This window comes from Engystomops pustulosus, chromosome 6 (genome assembly GCF_040894005.1).
Source record: "Engystomops pustulosus chromosome 6, aEngPut4.maternal, whole genome shotgun sequence".
Lineage (NCBI taxonomy): Eukaryota > Metazoa > Chordata > Amphibia > Anura > Leptodactylidae > Engystomops > Engystomops pustulosus.
In genome coordinates, this window is record NC_092416.1 from 86,275,251 (window position 1) to 86,294,644 (window position 19,394).

Below are 19,394 nucleotides of genomic sequence, written 5' to 3' on the forward strand. Positions count from 1 at the left end.
TTGGCCCCCCCACCTTGTTCAATTCAAACAAAATTGGTGTCAAACGTTTGTGCTACGTTTGTGCTGGTTTGTGCAGCAGAAATTTTTGTTTGTGCCGCTATCGTTTTTAAGATTTTAATGAAAGTTTCCAGAGGTCATCAGAGGTCAACCAGCCCCCCCACATTGCCCAAATCAAACAAAACTGGTGCCGAACAATTCTGCTACGTTTGTGCTGGTTTGTGCTGCGCAAATTTTTGTTTGTGCTGCTTTTGTTTTGAATATATGAACAAAAAATGAAAGTTCAAAAGTTCAAGCAGCCCCCCCAACATTAACTGGTTTGATCACCAGGGGGAGCTAGCAAACACATTGTACTTTGGAAGAAATGAACTCTGATGACCTCTGTAAAAAATTATGAATATATTAAAAATGATAGCGGCACAAACGAAAATTTTTGCTGCACAAACCAGCACAAACATAGCACTAACGTTTGACACCAGTTTTGTTTGATTTGGTTAATGTGGGGGGGCTGGCTGAACTTTTGAACTTTCATTTTTTGTTCATATATTCAAAACAAAAGCAGCACAAACAAAAATTTTATCAGCACAAACGTAGCAGAATTGTTCGGTCCCAGTTTTGTTTGATTTGGGCAACGTGGGGGGGCTGGTTGACCTCTGATGACCTCTGGAAACTTTCATTAAAATCTTAAAAACGATAGCGGCACAAACGAAAATTTCTGCTGCACAAACCAGCACAAACATAGCACAAACGTTTGACACCAATTTTGTTTGATTTGAACAAGGTGGGGGGGCCAACTTCACTCAGGTCCTCAGTAAATGTGCCCCAGTATGTCAGTCCTGTTACTGTTTGGGCTGACTTTCCAGCCAGCTCACCCTGTGAGCATGATGCGAGTTTGACGCATCATACCTGTTCATATGTAAGGGGCCTTAGAGGTAAAGATAAGCTGCTACATCATCTATTGTCATTAGTGGGTTTAATGAAGGTGTTTACTATAGAGCAGTGATGGCTAACCTATGGCACTGGTGCCAGAGGTGGCACTCAGAGCCCTTTCTGTGGGCACTCAGGGCATCACCAGAGATGTCTCCAGGTATCTTCCTGCAATCCCAGACAGCCCAGGACTTGCTGTGCACAGAGCTATTTTAAAGTGACAGCTCTACCATGGACTATTTTCTGCTTTATTGATGTCCTCAGGGTCCTGGTATCTATGAAAACTGTGACAGAGAATGGAGTATAAATCACAAATTAAATTTCTGTGCTGGCACTTTGCGATAAATAAGCGGGTCTTTGTTGTAGTTTGGGCACTCGGCCTCTAAAAGGTTTGCCATCACTGCTATAGAGGATTTATCTTCTATTTTAATTCTGTTTGTGAAGTAAATGAGGTGACTACTGCATAGAAAATCTATAAAGAATTGACAAGTGTCAGTCTCCTATTTACAATCAGAATTTGCAAGTATAAAGTGTAGTGGTTTTTATGTAAAAAATACCCTGTAGTATTGGTTTACATGTAAGCTATATCCCTGTTCACACTAACATTAGCTTATGGGCAAGTTATAACCCCGTACACACTTGCAATGGTGTATATGCAAGCTATACACCTGTTCACACTAGCATCAGCTTATACTTAAGTTATATTCCTCTTCACACTAGGAACTAGGAATAGTTTATATGTAATTTGTATCAGGTTGTATCCCTGTTCACACTAACGCCCCAACTTTTGGGCTGCCTCTTCTGTGGACTTAGATACTAATGGTTCAGATCAGGAACAATATAGCATATATATATATATATATATATATATATATATATATATATATATATATATCGCTGTGCCTTTCTTCTGTCTCCTACCTTGGAATCATTTATTTGGTTGAGCTTTGAGCAGGTGGCAGAGCAGCCACTACATAGTAATGGGTGTTCTCGGATATATGAATCTAGGGAAAAAAGAATAACATTAATAACTGGTTAAGGACGTAGCCAGTTTATAGCTTAGTGACCAGACTCAATTTTTAGAATCTGACATGTGTCACAATAATTGGTTATAACTTTGGAACACTTTAACATATCCAGTTGATTTTGAGGATGTTTTCTCGTGACACATTGTACTTCATGTTAGTTGTAAAATGTAAGTGATAAGTCTTGTGTTTCATTCTGAAAAAAATGAAAATTTTACAAAAGTTTGTAAAAATTCTTCATTTTTAAAGTTTGAAATGTTCTGGATTCCAGAGAGAAAGTAAAACTACCCAAAAAGCGTGATAATTAACATTTACGGAATGTCTGCTTTATGTTGAGATGATATTTTATGAGTCCTCTCATTTTTCTAGGAAGTTATGTGGCTTAGAACTTTAGGTGCGATTTTTCTTATTTTCATAAAAAAAAATGCCCAAACTCACATTTTGAGGGACAACTCAGCTTTCAAGTGACTTTGAAAGGCTTAAATAATAGTAAAACCCAATAAATGACCCCACTACAGAAACTAAACCTCTCAACATATGTAAAACAACTTCTATTGAGTCTATTAACCCTTTAAGTGTTTCACATGGGTTAAAACAATATGGACCTGTGATTTAGAAACTTTTGAATTATTTTGGAAAATACATTCATTTAGATCAAAACTGGCAGTTTCATAATGAATAAAATGATGAAACGCTCTGTAAAGTTTGGTGCCCAATTTCACTGATACCCCATATGTGGTGGTAAACTGCTGTATGGGCGCACGGCCGGGCACAGAATGAAAGCAGCGCTATTCACAGCAGATTTGTATTGTCACAATGTACAGGCTAAAATTTTTTAATGTTTTTGGTAATGGGAACATATGAGGGCTTATTATTTGCGGAGTGAGATACATTTGCATAAATAATTCATTTTGGTGGTCTATAGCTTATTCATGAGATTTTATTAACTATTTAAAGGGGGACACAAACAATATCATCAATCTTTATTTTTGGATTTTCTGCACTTTTTTTCCCCGCTCACCATAACATAAAAATAATATTTTTTCTTTATTCTCTGGTTCACTATGATTGCGGTGATACCTCATTTATATAGTTTTTCTTATCTTTGCTCAATTTTACTGAGCAAAACCAAAATTGGAAAAAATCGTTTTTACTATCGACAACTTTTCAGGGGCATAATTTCTGTATTTTTCTGTTGACAGATCTGGTTGAGGGCTTATTTCTTGAGAAAAGAGTTGTTCTTTTCAGTTGTATCATATTAAAGCGCATAACTTTTTTTGATCTCTTTTTAGAACATTTTTTGTGATGGTATTTGATGAAAAATTGTATAATACAAGAAGTGTTTTGTGTTTTTTTTTTTTACATAGTTCACCAAGCGGGTTCAATATTGTTTTAGATTTATTGTACAGATTGATAGGGATGTGGTGATACCAAATATGTACTTTTTTGTGTGTTTTATATACTTGGTTTTTATAAGTAGTAGGGCTGATTATGGGACTTTTATTTTATTTAACTATTATAAAATGATTTTTCCTTATTTTTTTACATTTTTTACATTTTCCACTTCTTGACTTAAACAATCGTTCATCCAATCGCTTGTTCAAGACTTTACACTGCAATACACATGTATTGGAGTGTACAGTGTAAGTATCTGAGCATGCCAGAGGCGGAACCCGGCAGGAAGAGGAGCCGGCAGCCTCGGGGCATTTGCCGGAACCCGGGGCTGCGGCAGGGGGGATCGGATCCCCCGTTAAGCACAACGGGGTGGCCCGATCCATGTGGGACACACTTACATGCCGCGGTCATGCTTCACTGCGGTGTGTAAGGGGTTAAACACCCGTGATGGGAGTTTTTCTGATCCCAGGTGCTACCGGCATTTGCAGGACCCGATGTCCCAAAATCCGTAGAAAGGCGGCACGTCAGAAGAAGGACCCTTAATGACCGCCATAAAAAGACTATGGCTATACAAGTTTATTGAATTTGGTGGAAGCAGGGTCTATGTCAAAGTGACAAGTTCAACAAAGTAATTTTGTGTCACATGCTTTACTAGATTCTGTTGGGCTCCCTAAAACCAGTGGACCCTTCCATAAACTGAGGTTCGTCTGGTTCTACTTAGATTAGCCCTGCAAAAATGTTTGTATCATATTTTTGACTGTTTTCACAAGTTCTGTGTTTTTAAACCATAGAATGTACTAACTTATTGGGTGTTAATATGAGTGTCCATATGTGGAGGACCATATCACATACCCTGCATTTGTTGTACTTACCAGAGTCCTTCACCATCTTCCCTATGTTCAAAAGCAGAATGTTGCAGTTGGCTGGGAGCTGCTCCATAGAGGGGGCTATAAATAATAAAGATTTAACTAAAATGGGTTGGATAAAGAACATCTATTTATAGGATTCCCTGACATCCATGGGGTAATAAAATCAAAAAAAGTTACATATATAAAAGAATATACAATAGGGATATAACTTGCAGTAGTCTTTAAGAATGATATTTATTGAAAAATAAATTATACAATAAATATAAGTACAAATAAAATAAAATATATCATCAATTAGTAATCTGATTAAAAATTTCTTTACGTATAAGCAATATGGGAACATCTAAGCAGGGCCAATTCTTGCCTTTTTGCTACCTCAGGCGAAAATTGGAATGTCTAACCTTCATCCCATGCTTAATTTAAAGGGGTTGGCCACTTTACCTCATGTTTTTTTGTACTGTGTTTATAAGTGTGGGGGCCAGGATATTAGGTAATTTACCAATATACATCTGCAAGTTCTGCACTGCTTTCTTAATATGTAAAGTGAAGCTAGGAGGCTTGGTACACATGTTAAAGGTGCACCAAAAAACAAACAAAAAATTTTGGTGAATCTAATGAATCTGGCGCCCACTACATGCTACACAGACAAACTACAGCAGCCTCCTAACTTAAATACAACCCCCATCTAATAATAATTCTTCATTTATATAGCATCTACAGATTACCCAGCGCTGCACAAATCTTGCCAAATCAGTCTAATCTACTGCTTCATACACAGCCCCGCTATATTTTATTTAAATGTCTCAATAAACAGCCCACATATACATACCATCCAATTAAATTATATACTACCCCCAGTTTATTTACATAAATGACCCCATATACAGCCTACCTACAGTTTCATTGAAATATGTTCCCCATATACAGATTCAACCCACTGTATACAACCCACTGACTAGTTTTAGTATATACAGCCAACATAGTTTCTGTATATACAGCCCTCCCATATGTTTATGACACACAGTCCCCAAAGTTTAGGTATATACAGCATATGTTCTTTAAGAATATGCAGCCAAGGTAGTATTAGAATATACAGCCTCCCATAGTTTTAGTAGATATACAGTCCCCCAAAGATTCAGTATAGACTGTATTCTCGAAAAAAAAAAAAATTGTAAGCGGGCACCCAATGGTGTAAAGTGGTAAGCAGAGTATTGTTGTCAGAGATTGATCATAAAATCAATAGTTGTCTCACCCAATAGATGCAGCACACACCCTCTATGTTCCTGGTAATGGACTGGAAAATAAATTTAGTAAAATATAGGATAAAAAATTGAATTTTGTGATTCCAATTGAGAGATGATACCATAAATTAGTATTTAAAAGTTTTATTATATTAGTGTGGTTGACAACATGTTTTGACACTGAACTGACGTCTTCTTCAGATCAGTGTAGTATCGGACTCTCCGACTTGCATTCTTGGCAACTAACCTTGATACTGTTATTAGAGCCCTGTGTGTCCTGCTGTATCTGACCTGACGAAGATGCCAGTAGTTATGGTATCATCTCTCACCTGGAAGCACAAATTTCACCCTTTTCCTTATTACCCTATATTTTAATAGATTCAGTATGTACAGTCATCAGAATTTTTTTTTAATATGTTCAGAGCGTGGTTGGGCTGCTAATTCTTAACAATACTCAAATAAAAGAGGGCAAGATAAGAGCCAATACAACCGAATGTCCCACTAAATAATAAGCTCCCAGCCCAATATCCCACTTAATTTTTTGTACACTGCTTGTTGTATCACAGAAAGGAAGAAGGGACCAGTGAGGGAACAAAGTGTCACAAGTGGAGTTATTACAGTGCACTGCCTGTGTATCAGTGATCACAGAGGGCATGGCAGCTATCTTAGAAGTACAAATGGAGAAACATTGCAGACACCACATGCACATGTACTTATATTTTCCTATAATTCCAGTAGTCCATCCCCACTGACTTATTCATTTATACGGGTATCGTAAATCAAATATGCACCTGGCAGCAGTCCCCATAGTTTTAATGTAAAAATCTCTGCCTTCCTGCACTATATAAATACAACCAATTTACATCTCACTTTAAATTGATTTTCTGTATGATCCCACCACACTGGATCATGTAAGAAACATGATCTGTAAGGTGTTCAGCTGCTTGTCAACATACTGGTAGTGGTTTATAATGTCTTTTCAATTTCTGCTAACAGGTTCCCTTTAAGCCAAGGTTAGGTGCCTTGGTATATATGACCAGGGGAGATAAAAACTATGTATTTTATTTATAATCACATCCTAGACTGAACTATATACAGGCAGTCCCCGGGTTACATACAAGATAGGGTCTGTAGGTTTGTTCTTAAGTTGAATTTGTATGTAAGTCGGAACTGTATATTTTATCATTGCAATCGCAGCCATAACTTTTTTGGTCTCCGTGACAATCGGATTTTAAAAATGTTGGGTTGTCATAAGAATCAGGAATAACAGTCAGCCTTCATTACAGACACCTCTGATAACTGTTACAGCTGATCATTGTAGCCTAGGACTAAAGTACAGTAAATTACCAACATCCAGTGGTCCGTTTGTAACTAGGGGTCGTATGTAAGTCGAGTGTTCTTAAGTAGGGGACCGCCTGTAATACATTATGTCTCTTACAATAAGACTTAACCAATATACTAGGCACTATTCTTGACAAAATGATGGAGCTTATACATGAAGACATTTTTTGGTCAGAAATATTGATAAGACATATAAAACAACTAACTGGACATCAGAAAGCTTGCAGGGAACTCAAAAATTACTAATTGATGATATATTTTATATTTTATTGTATAATTCAGAATATTATATCAGTTGGCCTGTGTGGGCCTTGCAGTTAGACAGACAAACAAAATTAAAGAAAAGCTGGTATATATTTCCGTAATATTTCATAATAAAGAACGTTTCTGGTCAGTTCTGTAATAGACTATCATTAGCACAAAGGTAGTGTAAGGTTACCACGTGAAGGTGTCACTGGACTGTCTTGTGTATTCTGCATTTTCACTTCTGTGGGAAGAGATGGCAGCACATCCACATAATAATGGTCATTTAGTGCTATGGTTATACCTTGATGCAGCTCTAAAATCAAGAAAATATTTGCAGTGATTACTCACAAAAATCCAGAAAACTGTAAAAATATATAGTATTCTGTTTATTTTACAGACAAAATCTAATTTAAGAATTTACCAAACATCTAAGAAATTGTGGCATAATACAACTTTTGTTGTATTGTACGATGACTAAAGCATCATCATGTCTCTCAGTGTATATATGGTATCAGGGCCGGCGCCAGCACCCGGAAAACCCGGGCAAGTGCCGGGGCCCACAACTGCTGGGAGGGCCCACTTGTGGCCAGATCTCATTCCCCAGCAGCCGGCCCGTGCTGGGTGCTGGCACGGTAAAGCAGCGCTCCACTTGCTGCAAGACCCTGCCGTGCAGTGAAACCTCCACCGCAAGCAGAAGGGCCATGTCGGGTGCTGGAACGGTATAGCAGCGCTTCGCTTGCTGCAAGACGCTACCGTGCGGTGAAACCCCCATCCCAAGCAGCCTGGTCGTGCCGGGTGCTAGCGCCGTAAAGTGGCGCTCCGTATGCTGCAGGACGCTGCGCATGAAGTGCTGTGCGGCTGCGATGAATATTATTGTACACACTGAGCTGATAATTAATATCTCAGACTCCAAACAAGATACTTAATAATACTTCATAATAAGGTAGATCCTAGACCAGACAGCAAATAATTACATAGATCCCCCAAATCAGACAACAATTAACATCATTCCTGGGCCAGACAAATAATAATGAAGACCCTAAACCAAACAGTTAATAGTTGTATTTTGCACAGAACAGACAATTAATCATTTCTGATCTGTGCTTTACATGATTTGTAATTGACTGGACTGGTGTCTGCATTATTAATAAAGCAGTTCAGTTCCATTCAGTCAATCATTAATAAGAATAAAACATATACAGCCATTTTTTGCACTTTCCATGAATAATACTTAAAGGAAACCTGTCATAAGAAATTGACCTAATAAACCACTTCCAGTATGTTGTCAAGCAGCTGAGCAGCTTCCTTTCATATTTCTTTCATGGTCCAGTGTGGTGAAATCATCCAGAAAATCAACTTTAAAGTGAGAAGTAAATTGGTTGTATGAAGTCAAGGAGGCAGAAATTTAATACTGAAATCAAACTCTCTCTTCCGTAGAAAGCCCTCATCGCTGTAATTGATGGTCCTGCATCCAGAGACATCACTAACCAGATCTCCTGAACTCCAATAAATAATGTCAATCACAGAGGACGAGGCGTTCAGAGTTCTCCACCTTGACATCAGTGTTAAACTCTCCACCGCCTTGACTTTATGCAACCCATTTACCTCTCACTTCAAAGTTGATTTTCAAGATAATGCAACCACACTGGACCATGAAAGAAATAAAAATTAGAAGGTGTCACACTGCCTGACAATATTGTGTTAGTGATTTATTAGGCTAATTGCTGATGACAGGTTCCCTATAACCTCTATTCTCTTAGCTTAGGAATACATTGTCTATATTATTTTACAGCTGAAAACAGGGTTACCAACTTGTATAAGACTTATAAAATATGTGAGCAGAATTTCAGATACATGTTTATGTGCGGTTTGCTGTGCCGATTGAGCCACTGACTTTAAAAATAAGATCAGATAACAAATTGGAGAGGTTTAGGGCTGGGGGGGACAACACTTTATTTTATGGTGGTGTTGCTGCAATTTTTTTTTTCAATCAAATAATAAGAGGCTGTGTCCTTGGACCTATGCCCTCAAGCAATTTGTTCTTGAGAGTATATTATGTTAATGAGGGTTGTGATCCCTAACCTCCACTATGCTCTTGTTGATTATATGATGCGCATTGTTATAATGACTGTTTTTGTTCTAGTGCCTTTCAATAAAAGTTTTTGAACCATAAAGGAGTGAGGGGGGATTTTAACAGCCTACATAGCTGCAGAAGGGAGGGGCTCTGGTAACACCCCCATAGCACTTCTACTCATTATAATTATAAGATGATTTTATAAGGAAGGACATCATGAACCATGCTATTAGTGCAATAAAAGATAAGACAGCTATACACATACAGAATATACCAATGGGGAAAAAAGTGGGATTTGCGGCCAAAAAAACACATTTAGGAAGGCTTTTAGACCATTTTTTGGCCCTTTTTCGATTTGTCCGATACAGGGGGCGTAGCCTCATGAAAGAGGTGTGGCTTTTGGAGAAGGGAAGTGGCTATACAAAAATAAGTCAATGCTCCAAAACAGCAGGTCTGAATGCAGAACCTGACAGCCCTACATTGAAATGGATTCATTATTACAATGATGAATCTGGTTCAGCACTAGACTAGTGGTGTCAAGCTCTGCACTGTCGAAGCCTGCAACACATTAATAAATTCTCCCATTGAGTACACTATATAAGATGATAATCGACTAAGTTTCTAACAAGATGATCTGTAGGAGTAAATAAAAAAGGCAAACAATCAAAAGACATCTAAATTAACCCCTTTGTGTCTAAGCTATTTTAGACCTTTAGGACCAGGCCTGATTTTTAAAATTTGCTCTGTGTCATTATAGGAGGTTATAACTTCGTGACACTTTAACATATCCAGGGGATTTTGAGATTGTTTTACCGTCACACATTGTAATTCAAAGTAATAGAAATATTTTGGTGATATCTTTTGTTTAGTTATGAAAAAAATAGAAATTTGGCAAAAATTTCTAAAAATTATTCAAAATTTTCTGCTTTTCAGGCAGGTAGGCATAGCACCCAAGTAACTTTATAACTAACATTTCTGGAATGTCTGCTTTATATCGGCATAGGGTTTTATGCATCCTCTCTCTTTTCTAGGTTGTTAGGAGGTTCAGAATTTTGGGTGCAATTTTTTTCATTTTTATGAAAATCGTCAAAGTCTTATTTAGAGGCACCTCCTCAGGTTTAACTGACTTTGAGAGGCCTAAACAGCGGTAAAACCCCATAAATCATACCATTTTAGAAACTACACCCCTCAATGTGTAAAAAAATCAACTTTAAGAAGTGTGTTAACCCTTTAGATGCTTCACAGGGGTTAAAACAAAATGGAGGTGTAATTTACAAGCTGTAATTTTTTTTAGACAATATATTAATTTTGACCAAAAATGAAACCGTCACAAAGTATTAAATGACAAAATGACAAAGTTTGATACCCAATTTCTCCCGAGTATGAGGATGCCCCATATGTGGTGGTGACTGCTGTTTGTGCGCACGGCCGGGCATAGGACAGAAGCAGCGCCATTCAGAGCAGATCTGCAGTGTCACATTTTACAGGTTATAAAATGTTTATTTTTTTGTATTTTGGACATATGGGGGATTATTTTTTTTTGTGGATGAGATCCACTTTCAGGTACATCATTTACGGGGGGGGGGGGGCTCAATAGCTAATAATCAGATTTTATTAACTCTTTCTTGGTGGTGGTTAAAAAAAATCATTAATTCTTGTTTATGGTTTTTAGCATTTTTTTCCCCGGACGTTCACCAAACCATAAAAATAATGGGGCAGATTTATCAAGCAGTCAGAAAGTCAGAATATTTCCAATTTCCCATGGCAACCAATCACAGCTCCCCTTTAAAATATTCATGAGCACTGGTGAAATGAAAGCTGAGCTGTGATTGGTTGCCATGGGCAACTGGAAATATTCTGAGTTTCAGACTGCTTGATAAATCTGCCCCAATGTGTTATCTTCATTCTATTGGTCATCACGATTACAGCGATACCCAATTTATATATATATATATATATATATATATATATATACCCCATTTTATGGTTAACTTGTTTTGCAGAATATAGAACTAATTTTGTGAGAAATTTGCTTGTTTTTGTATCGCCAGGTAACAATGGGCAATGATTTAGAGCTTATTTTTTGCTGGACACGCTGTACTTTTTCTTGGTATCATGTTGGGGTAAATTTTACTTTTTGATCACTTGTTATGCGCTTTTTATGCGGTCAGATGTGGGGGTTTTTGTGGGTTTTTTTTTACGGCGTTCACCGTACGGGTTCAGTGACCACTTTATTTTATTGTACGGATGTTGTGGTTTTTTGGTGAATTTCACTTTTTTTATGTTTTGTTTGATTACTTCATGGGATGGGACTTAAGGGGACTTTTATTCATTTTTAATAATTTTTTTTTAGTTGCACTTTTTTTTAAAACTTTTTTTTACTGTTTTATTTTTGTCCCAGGGTGATACTTGAACAAGTGATCATTTGATCACTTGTTCATTGTAATATACTACAGTATTAGTAGTACAGTATAGTACTAGCCTATGCATTCTGCATAGACTGACAGCTGCAGTGTTAGATCGTGCACAGTACACGATCCTAGCAGGCAGCTACTTTAGGCAGCCCTGGGGTCCTTATCGGAACTCAGGGTTGCCATGGTAATGATCGGCACCTTCGTGCCCTGCACAGAGGGTGCCGATCGTCGCGCCGATGCACCATAGACGCCGCGGTCACTATGACCGATGCGTCCGTAGGGTTAAATAGTCTGTTACTGCGGGTTCCCGGCTACTGCGTACCGCCGGGATCGCTCGGCAATCGCCCGGGCTCAGCTTCTGAGCCCGGGCGATCACTATGATGTGATTCTACGCTAAGGTACGGGAACGACCCGCATCCTATGAAGTAGAATCAGGTCAACGTGCGGAAAGGGGTTAAGGGAAATCTACCACTTGGTTAGCAAGTATTTGAACTTCAAACTTTTATAACAATCCTGGATTGTATCTTAAATGGCCTCAAAAATGTTTACTTTAGCCAGAAAACGTCTTGTAACAATATTCAAATGAGTCTCTGGCGCTCTGGGGTAAGTCATTAATCTTCCTCGGGGCTCTGTCCACTTCTAATTATGCACAACTCCTTCCTTCTGTGAGATCAACCCACTCCCTTTGATTCTGATGTCACCAGGCTCTCTGTATATCTCATGTTTGTGGGTTAGCCACGTGTATTGCACAGCCATATGCTCATAAGTGTGGCTACACTATAAAGACCCAGAAGAGGCTGCATATATACAAATATGCCACTCTCAGAGGCATACACATGCCTAATGTACAAGCATGAGAGGTCCCGAAAGCCGGGTGACATATTCAAGATATGTGCCGAGCCATAAGTGCTCAAATCAAAGGATAGATAGGTTTTGCCGAAAGGAGAGAAAAAGAAACTAAAAAAGCTAAACTTTTTATAATACAAAACTGGATGAGAGTTTGTTTACCCGATAGAAAAATATGGGTTAAATATGATAAATAAAATTAGAAAACGTGATCTGATTTAGACTGTTTTCACACTGCTGTGTGTTCACCTGGCCGAGCACACGCCAATGCACTGGAGAGGAAGGGTGGTGAGCGCTGCCTCCTCTATAGCAATGCACGGCTGTACGTCCAGGGAAAAATAGAGCATGTTCTATCTTTTTCCCGTGCACAGTACTGCTGTGGGAAAGCTTATCCGCACGTTTTGAAAGGGGCCTAATAATAATACAATACTGACAATACTCTTCAATATAGGATTAGATAGAGGCATCATACCTGACAGCTGATGTATTGGAGGATTTTCTGTGCAGCTTTGGACATTTGGGTCAAGATCTGTGACAGATACAGGTGGCACATCTGCATAACACTGGTTACCTGGAAACGTTCTTGAAGTTTGAAGGTCTACAGTGTCAAAAAGAATAATGGGATCAGCAGCTATTATTGGGAGTTAACTTAAGTCTAAGAAACAAATTAAATTTGAAGATCTAGTGCAAGTGTTTAAAGTTTTGAGCACAGATTTTTGTCTACTTAAAGTAAAAGTGCAGTAGGTAGATTTCTATCACAGGCAAACCTCAAAGCTAGGCCATAACTAGGGTGACTAGTAAATCTTATTGCAAATTTCTAATAGGGCTTTGAACGGACTGTGATCTTCTTTGTTTGGTCATTTGTACAAACTTTAACTGAAACAGGTTGTACGATCCTGGTCAGGAGAGTGGCGACTAAACTTCTCTTCTGGACAATGGCTATTTCACAACAGCAATAGACATTGAACTACAACACCACGCAAAGCTAGTCCAGGAGAACTGGAATCCCACAACTGTGTGGAGCCCCCTGCACTCCAGTGCCCCACACAATTTTGTTGGATATGTTATGGTAAATCCACACCTGACTATATTTTTGCACTGACCGACATGATGCTAAGATAATAGAGTATTACTACAGCATCTCGATTTCATGTCATACCATTCAACCTCAAGGTTGAATGGCTAGCTATCGGCTAGCTCTAAATAGAACCCAACACCCACCAACAAATATTGCAATCAAATGAAAAATAATACAGATCCCAAAGCAGACAATGAAAATCAATACTGACCCCAAAACAGAAAAGAAAATGATAATGCAGATCCCCAAGTAAGAGAATTATTAATAATGATAATAATAATGCAGACCCTGGACCAGAAAATAATACAAACACATGACAAGACAACTGCATTGTTTAAAAACAGACCCAGTTTAGTCAACTACTAATGCATATCCCAAACCAGACAATGAGACCCCCAGATCACAGATAGTGATTCACACCGCAAATCAAACAATAGATAGTGATGCAAACCCAACCAGCCAACAGACAGTGAGAGCACATTTACCATTAGGCCTCAAGTTTTCACTGCCAACATAATCATATTGAGGTGTCACATCTATGGAAGAGGAAAATTTACCACAAAGAAAAAAATAAATGTTAATCAAATATAGTAATCAGATATGGGCTCACAAAACACAGCTCCTTCAATGCTACACCCTCTATAGGTTAAATTTATAAGTCACTTCTATCTTATTATCTTATCTTATTTTCCACTGAATTCTTCCTTGTCCTATCATACTTCTGTTAGCTAGTGACATCTCTGACCGCCCACACCAAATATGTCTTGTATTCCATCATAACCAAAGGGACCTTGGTGGTGGAGGTTCCTAGGAACTTTACCCTATTTCTCTCTATATTGTAGGCCTGACAGTGGATCAACACTATATAAAAAGAGCTGGCACTAGTAAGTAAGGTAGTCACATCAATTTATCATAGAATAAAAATGTATAGAAGTCAGTCTTATGCTCTCTTTGGTATGAATCTTATTGTGGTATAATTTATCTTATACACAAGATTACTATAAAACAATATATACACTCACCGGCCACTTCATTAGGTACACCTGTCCTACTGCTCGTTAACACTTAATTTCTAATCAGCCAATCACATGGCGGTAACTCAGTGCATTTAGGTATGTAGACATGGTCAAGACAATCTCCTGCAGTTCAAACCGAGCATCAGTATGGGGAAGGAAGGTGATTTGAGCGCCTTTGAACGTGGCATGGTTGTTGGTGCCAGAAGGGCTGGTCTGAGTATTTCAGAAACTGCTGATCTACTGGGATTTTCACGCACAACCATCTCTAGGGTTTACAGAGAATGGTCCGAAAAAGAAAAAACATCCAGTGAGCGGCAGTTCTGTGGACGGAAATGCCTTGTTGATGCCAGAGGTCAGAGGAGAATGGGCAGACTGGTTCGAGCTGATAGAAAGGCAACAGTGACTCAAATCGCCACCCGTTACAACCAAGGTAAGCAGAAGAGCATCTCTGAACGCACAGTACATCGAACTTTGAGGCAGATGGGCTACAGCAGCAGAAGACCACACCGGGTGCCACTCCTTTCAGCTAAGAACAGGAAACTGAGGCTACAATTTGCACAAGCTCATCGAAATTGGACAGTAGAAGATTGGAAAAACATTGCCTGGTCTGATGAGTCTCGATTTCTGCTGCGACATTCGGATGTTAGGGTCAGAATTTGGCGTCAACAACATGAAAGCATGGATCCATCCTGCCTTGTATCAACGGTTCAGGCTGGTGGTGGTGGTGTCATGGTGTGGGGAATATTTTCTTGGCACTCTTTGGGCCCCTTGGTACCAATTGAGCATCGTTGCAATGCCACAGCCTACCTGAGTATTGTTGCTGACCATGTCCATCCCTTTATGACCACAATGTACCCAACATCTGATGGCTACTTTCAGCAGGATAATGCGCCATGTCATAAAGCTGGAATCATCTCAGACTGGTTTCTTGAACATGACAATGAGTTCACTGTACTCAAATGGCCTCCACAGTCACCAGATCTCAATCCAATAGAGCATCTTTGGGATGTGGGGGAACGGGAGATTCGTATCATGGATGTGCAGACGACAAATCTGCGGCAACTGTGTGATGCCATCATGTCAATATGGACCAAAATCTCTGAGGAATGCATCCAGCACCTTGTTGAGTCTATGCCACAAAGAATTGAGGCAGTTCTGAAGGCAAAAGGGGGTCCAACCCGTTACTAGCATGGTGTACCTAATAAAGTGGCCGGTGAGTGCATGTCACAACCTCAAAGATCAAAATGATCTAATAATACTCATGTATGGAGTGGGGTGTGCTGTAGCAATGACTGCCGCTAGGTCTTACTTTCAGGGGAGGCCTTATACTTCTAAGATTGGAAAAATTGTACAAGGTCTTATTTTCAGGGGTATATACAGGGTGGGATGACCACCAGGGGTGCAATATGGATTTATAAAACAGATCTCCCCAACGTGTAAGGCAGAGCACGATTGCTCATCCGTAGTCTATGAAATGGAATCCCAAGCAGCTACATGATCATATTATTGCATACGCCTGCATTGGGCCCCAGTCTTCAAAGGGCTAAATAAGCCTTCCACTTGTGTTGGATGTCACTGGGGCAGCAGCGGAAAGGTGAATATTAACTTTTTTTTTTGCTGCTTTGGAGCTGGTTGTTGGCCGCTTTGTGGGCGCTGTGCTTGTATAGTCTACTGTGGCAACACTGTGATTTTATTGGCTACTCTAAGGGAACTGTGACTATATTGGCTACTGTAGCGGCTCTGTGCCTATATTGGCTACTGTAGGGGGACTGGGACTGTTTGCCGATGGTCACTATATACAGTATATAATTTGCACAGTTTATTATTGGGGCAATATATATTGTTCATAATGGTCTATAATGATCAATAATTTATACAGCCCCCATAATAAATTATAGTAAGAACTGTGTAAATTATGAGAGTCTCAATTCATTATGAGGGCTATAAATATTACTGTATTTTTATAGTCCAGTGCGCCTTATTTATGAACCATACTTACAGACAACAGCTGCCTTGAACAGGTCTGTCACCTGCTGGTCATTCATCCTTATAATCAGGTGTGCCTTATATATGAACTTAGATGTTTTAACAGGCATAAATTGATGAAGTGCCTTATAATCCAGAATACCCATGTCTTTATATTCACTCATAGCCAAGCATGTAACTATGTACGTTAAAAATTTACCAGGTGGTTTAAATATTGAAGGTTTCCTTCCTCGGTCAGGAACAGGAGGTGGACTGGATTGTTTTGTAGAATGAATGGCGATTGTTGGTTTCTCATTTATGCCTTCACTGGTGGCATGCTGTATGGCACTAGGGGAGATCTTTCTTTGTACACCTGAAACAAGATGAATCAAAGATAAGACATGTCCTATCTTTCCTCGTAATACGGTGCAGCTCATCGCCTCCTCCTCTCCCCGGCGCCGATGTATGCCCGCCATACTATGGTACGGCGGACATACATCGTCTGAATGTAGCCCCAATTTTCCTTGCCATGCTTTAATTCAGATTCAAGTATGTCTCAACCTGAATATGATCCCAGGTCTATTCTACATGTTCCCAATGTCGGTGCATGTTGGTCAACTTACTTGCATACAAGTAAAGTTTTTTCTTCACTTCTACCAACACGTGTTTGAGTACTGAAAGGGCAAAACCAGCAACTCTACTTCACTGACATTGAAACATTTTTTTGTCAATTAAGACATAAGCTGTTAAAATCCTTTTCCATTGATTCCTCTAGAACCATTTGCATCCATCAGAGCCCAGTCAGTATTTATCGCTCAAAATCACTAGTTGCAAACCAAAGCTTATGACAATATTAAAGTTAAAGGCTTCTCCATCATTTTTTGAGCCTCTATTCCAAACCTGTTCAATGTGCGTGGCAATGTGCCTCAATGAGACAGAGATGCTTGTGGGCATAATAAGAGGGGATGCTGCTGAGGGGACAATTATACTGTGTGAGAGTGGAGTAAGAGCGAATGCATGGTGGAATAAAGAAACATTTTTCCAGAGTGCTCCTGTGGGTTGATATTAGGAGGAGCTGCTTGGGGTCTAATATGAGGAGGAGCTGCTTGGGGTCTAATATGAGGGGGAGCTGCTTGGAGGGGGGGGGGGGGTATGAGGGGTTGCTGCTTAGGAGTGAATAATGAGACAGAGCTGCTTGTGGGCACAATAAGAGTGCTTCTTCATCCTGCTAGCTTTTTCCATTGAAAACTTGCACCAGCTATTTTTCTTAGTACTGCTCCAAATTATCTATTTTTCAATTACCTAATGGAAAAATTGAATCACGAGACACAAACTGTTGATTTTGTCTTACGTGGTGAAACAGGTGGAGGTGTCTTCTGGCCTCCTAACTGCATAGGTAATGCTGGCTGCAAGCCCTGGTGCACATTATATTTTGGGCTAAGGGTACAGTGGTATGCATCTATAAAACAATACAACGAATACATTTGGCATCAGATATTGGATCACACAAAGGTATATGTCATCATTATCTCTGAGCTGAAACAACCAATATCAACATTATATAGTTTGTCATAATGGGCTTTTAAGGCTGAACATTCACTTTAGGTTATTTTACATCCTTACCATCAACCTTTGAACCACTTCTAGACTTACCCACGCCAAATTTATTGTCATAAAAAACTGTGTTAAGTACATCACCTATAATAATAGAAAAAGAAAAAACTGAAATGAAAATTAGCAATCAACTACAGTACTCTAATTTTTTGTATATATTTGCAAGTGCATTGGCACTGTGTATATGAAAAATAAATGTATGGAGACTGGTTCTGGTGTTGTTTTTCTGTAAAGAGTTGGGTCAACGTTTCACCTTTTCAATTAATGCATTTTCAAGCTTAAAAGGCCTTCATTGAGAAGGTTAAAACATTGCATGAACATACATGGTGAAATAAAGACAGTTTTTTCTGGAGTGCTTCTTCATTGTGCTATCTTTTCCCTTTGAAAGCTATGGGTTTTTTTTACTGCTGCTCCAAATTATCTTTAGATTTTTGGGTTACCTAATGGAAAAATTGAATCAGGAAGTACAGACACTGGTGATTTTGTCTTACGTGGTGGAACAGGAGGAGGTGTCTTCTGGCCTATTAACGGCGTAGGTAATGTTGGGTGCAAGCCATGGTGTGAATCTATGAAAAAAAAGCAACAGATACATTTGATCGGCAAATGACATCATAGATGGATGATTTTAAAATTGGCCCATTATTCTCAGCCGTATAATTTATCTATCCATTTTTAAAATTAGAGATTGGTTAGATGTATTAGCTACATGATTTTACATTGCCAGTGAGATTTACCGATGAATCAGGTGCTTGAGCTTTAATAATGCATTGTATTTTTATTTCACGTCGATTGGCTGAACATTAGACTGTGCTGCTCATGAAGTTTGATGAGAAATCGGCAGATCATACTTGAATCATGGTGCTTATTTTTACTACTCTGTGATTGGCTGTATATCGAGTTTTATACATAATACATGAATACATGAATATACCAACAGAGCTAGTGAACACTGCACTACATAGCCGACCAAATGCTGGACTAAGCTTCTAGCGGTCTGGCATATTCATGAGGGGAGCGGTCTGAGGCGCTCCCCTCTCCTTACCTTTTCCTCCGGACTGCACCTCTCACACCTTAGGCTCCCACATCTGAAAGGCTTCATGTGGCAGATTGCATCCTCGGACCACCCCCACTTCATTCGGAGCGCTATGTAGTGCAGTGTCTGCTAGCTTTACCGGTATGTTCCTGGGATAAGATTAGGGAGCTGCTTACTTTAGTATGAGTGGAGATGATAAGGCCACAATATGAGGTGGAGATGGGGGCCACAGTACCACAATTTCAGAGGGAGATGAGAGAAGCTACAATATACGAATGAGTTGATGGGGCCAGAATATGAGGACAGATGAGAA

General features: G+C 39.1%; 1 protein-coding gene across 4 annotated transcripts in view; it reads right to left on the minus strand.

Moving 5' to 3' along the window:
- LOC140063930 (circularly permutated Ras protein 1-like) overlaps nt 1-19,394 on the minus strand; it is an 83,103-nt gene that overhangs the window by 20,959 nt on the left and 42,750 nt on the right. For 3 of the 4 annotated variants that reach the window (XM_072110223.1, XM_072110220.1, XM_072110222.1), the window contains 9 exons: nt 18,540-18,614; nt 18,088-18,132; nt 17,786-17,893; nt 16,655-16,807; nt 13,939-13,989; nt 12,848-12,973; nt 7,235-7,354; nt 4,217-4,291; nt 1,846-1,928 (listed from right to left, as the gene is read on the minus strand). In XM_072110223.1, coding sequence (XP_071966324.1) covers nt 1,846-1,928; nt 4,217-4,291; nt 7,235-7,354; nt 12,848-12,973; nt 13,939-13,989; nt 16,655-16,807; nt 17,786-17,893; nt 18,088-18,132; nt 18,540-18,614 — 836 coding nt within the window. The remainder of the gene's footprint in view (nt 1-1,845; nt 1,929-4,216; nt 4,292-7,234; nt 7,355-12,847; nt 12,974-13,938; nt 13,990-16,654; nt 16,808-17,785; nt 17,894-18,087; nt 18,133-18,539; nt 18,615-19,394) is intronic. The other variant, XM_072110221.1, reaches the window with a different exon arrangement.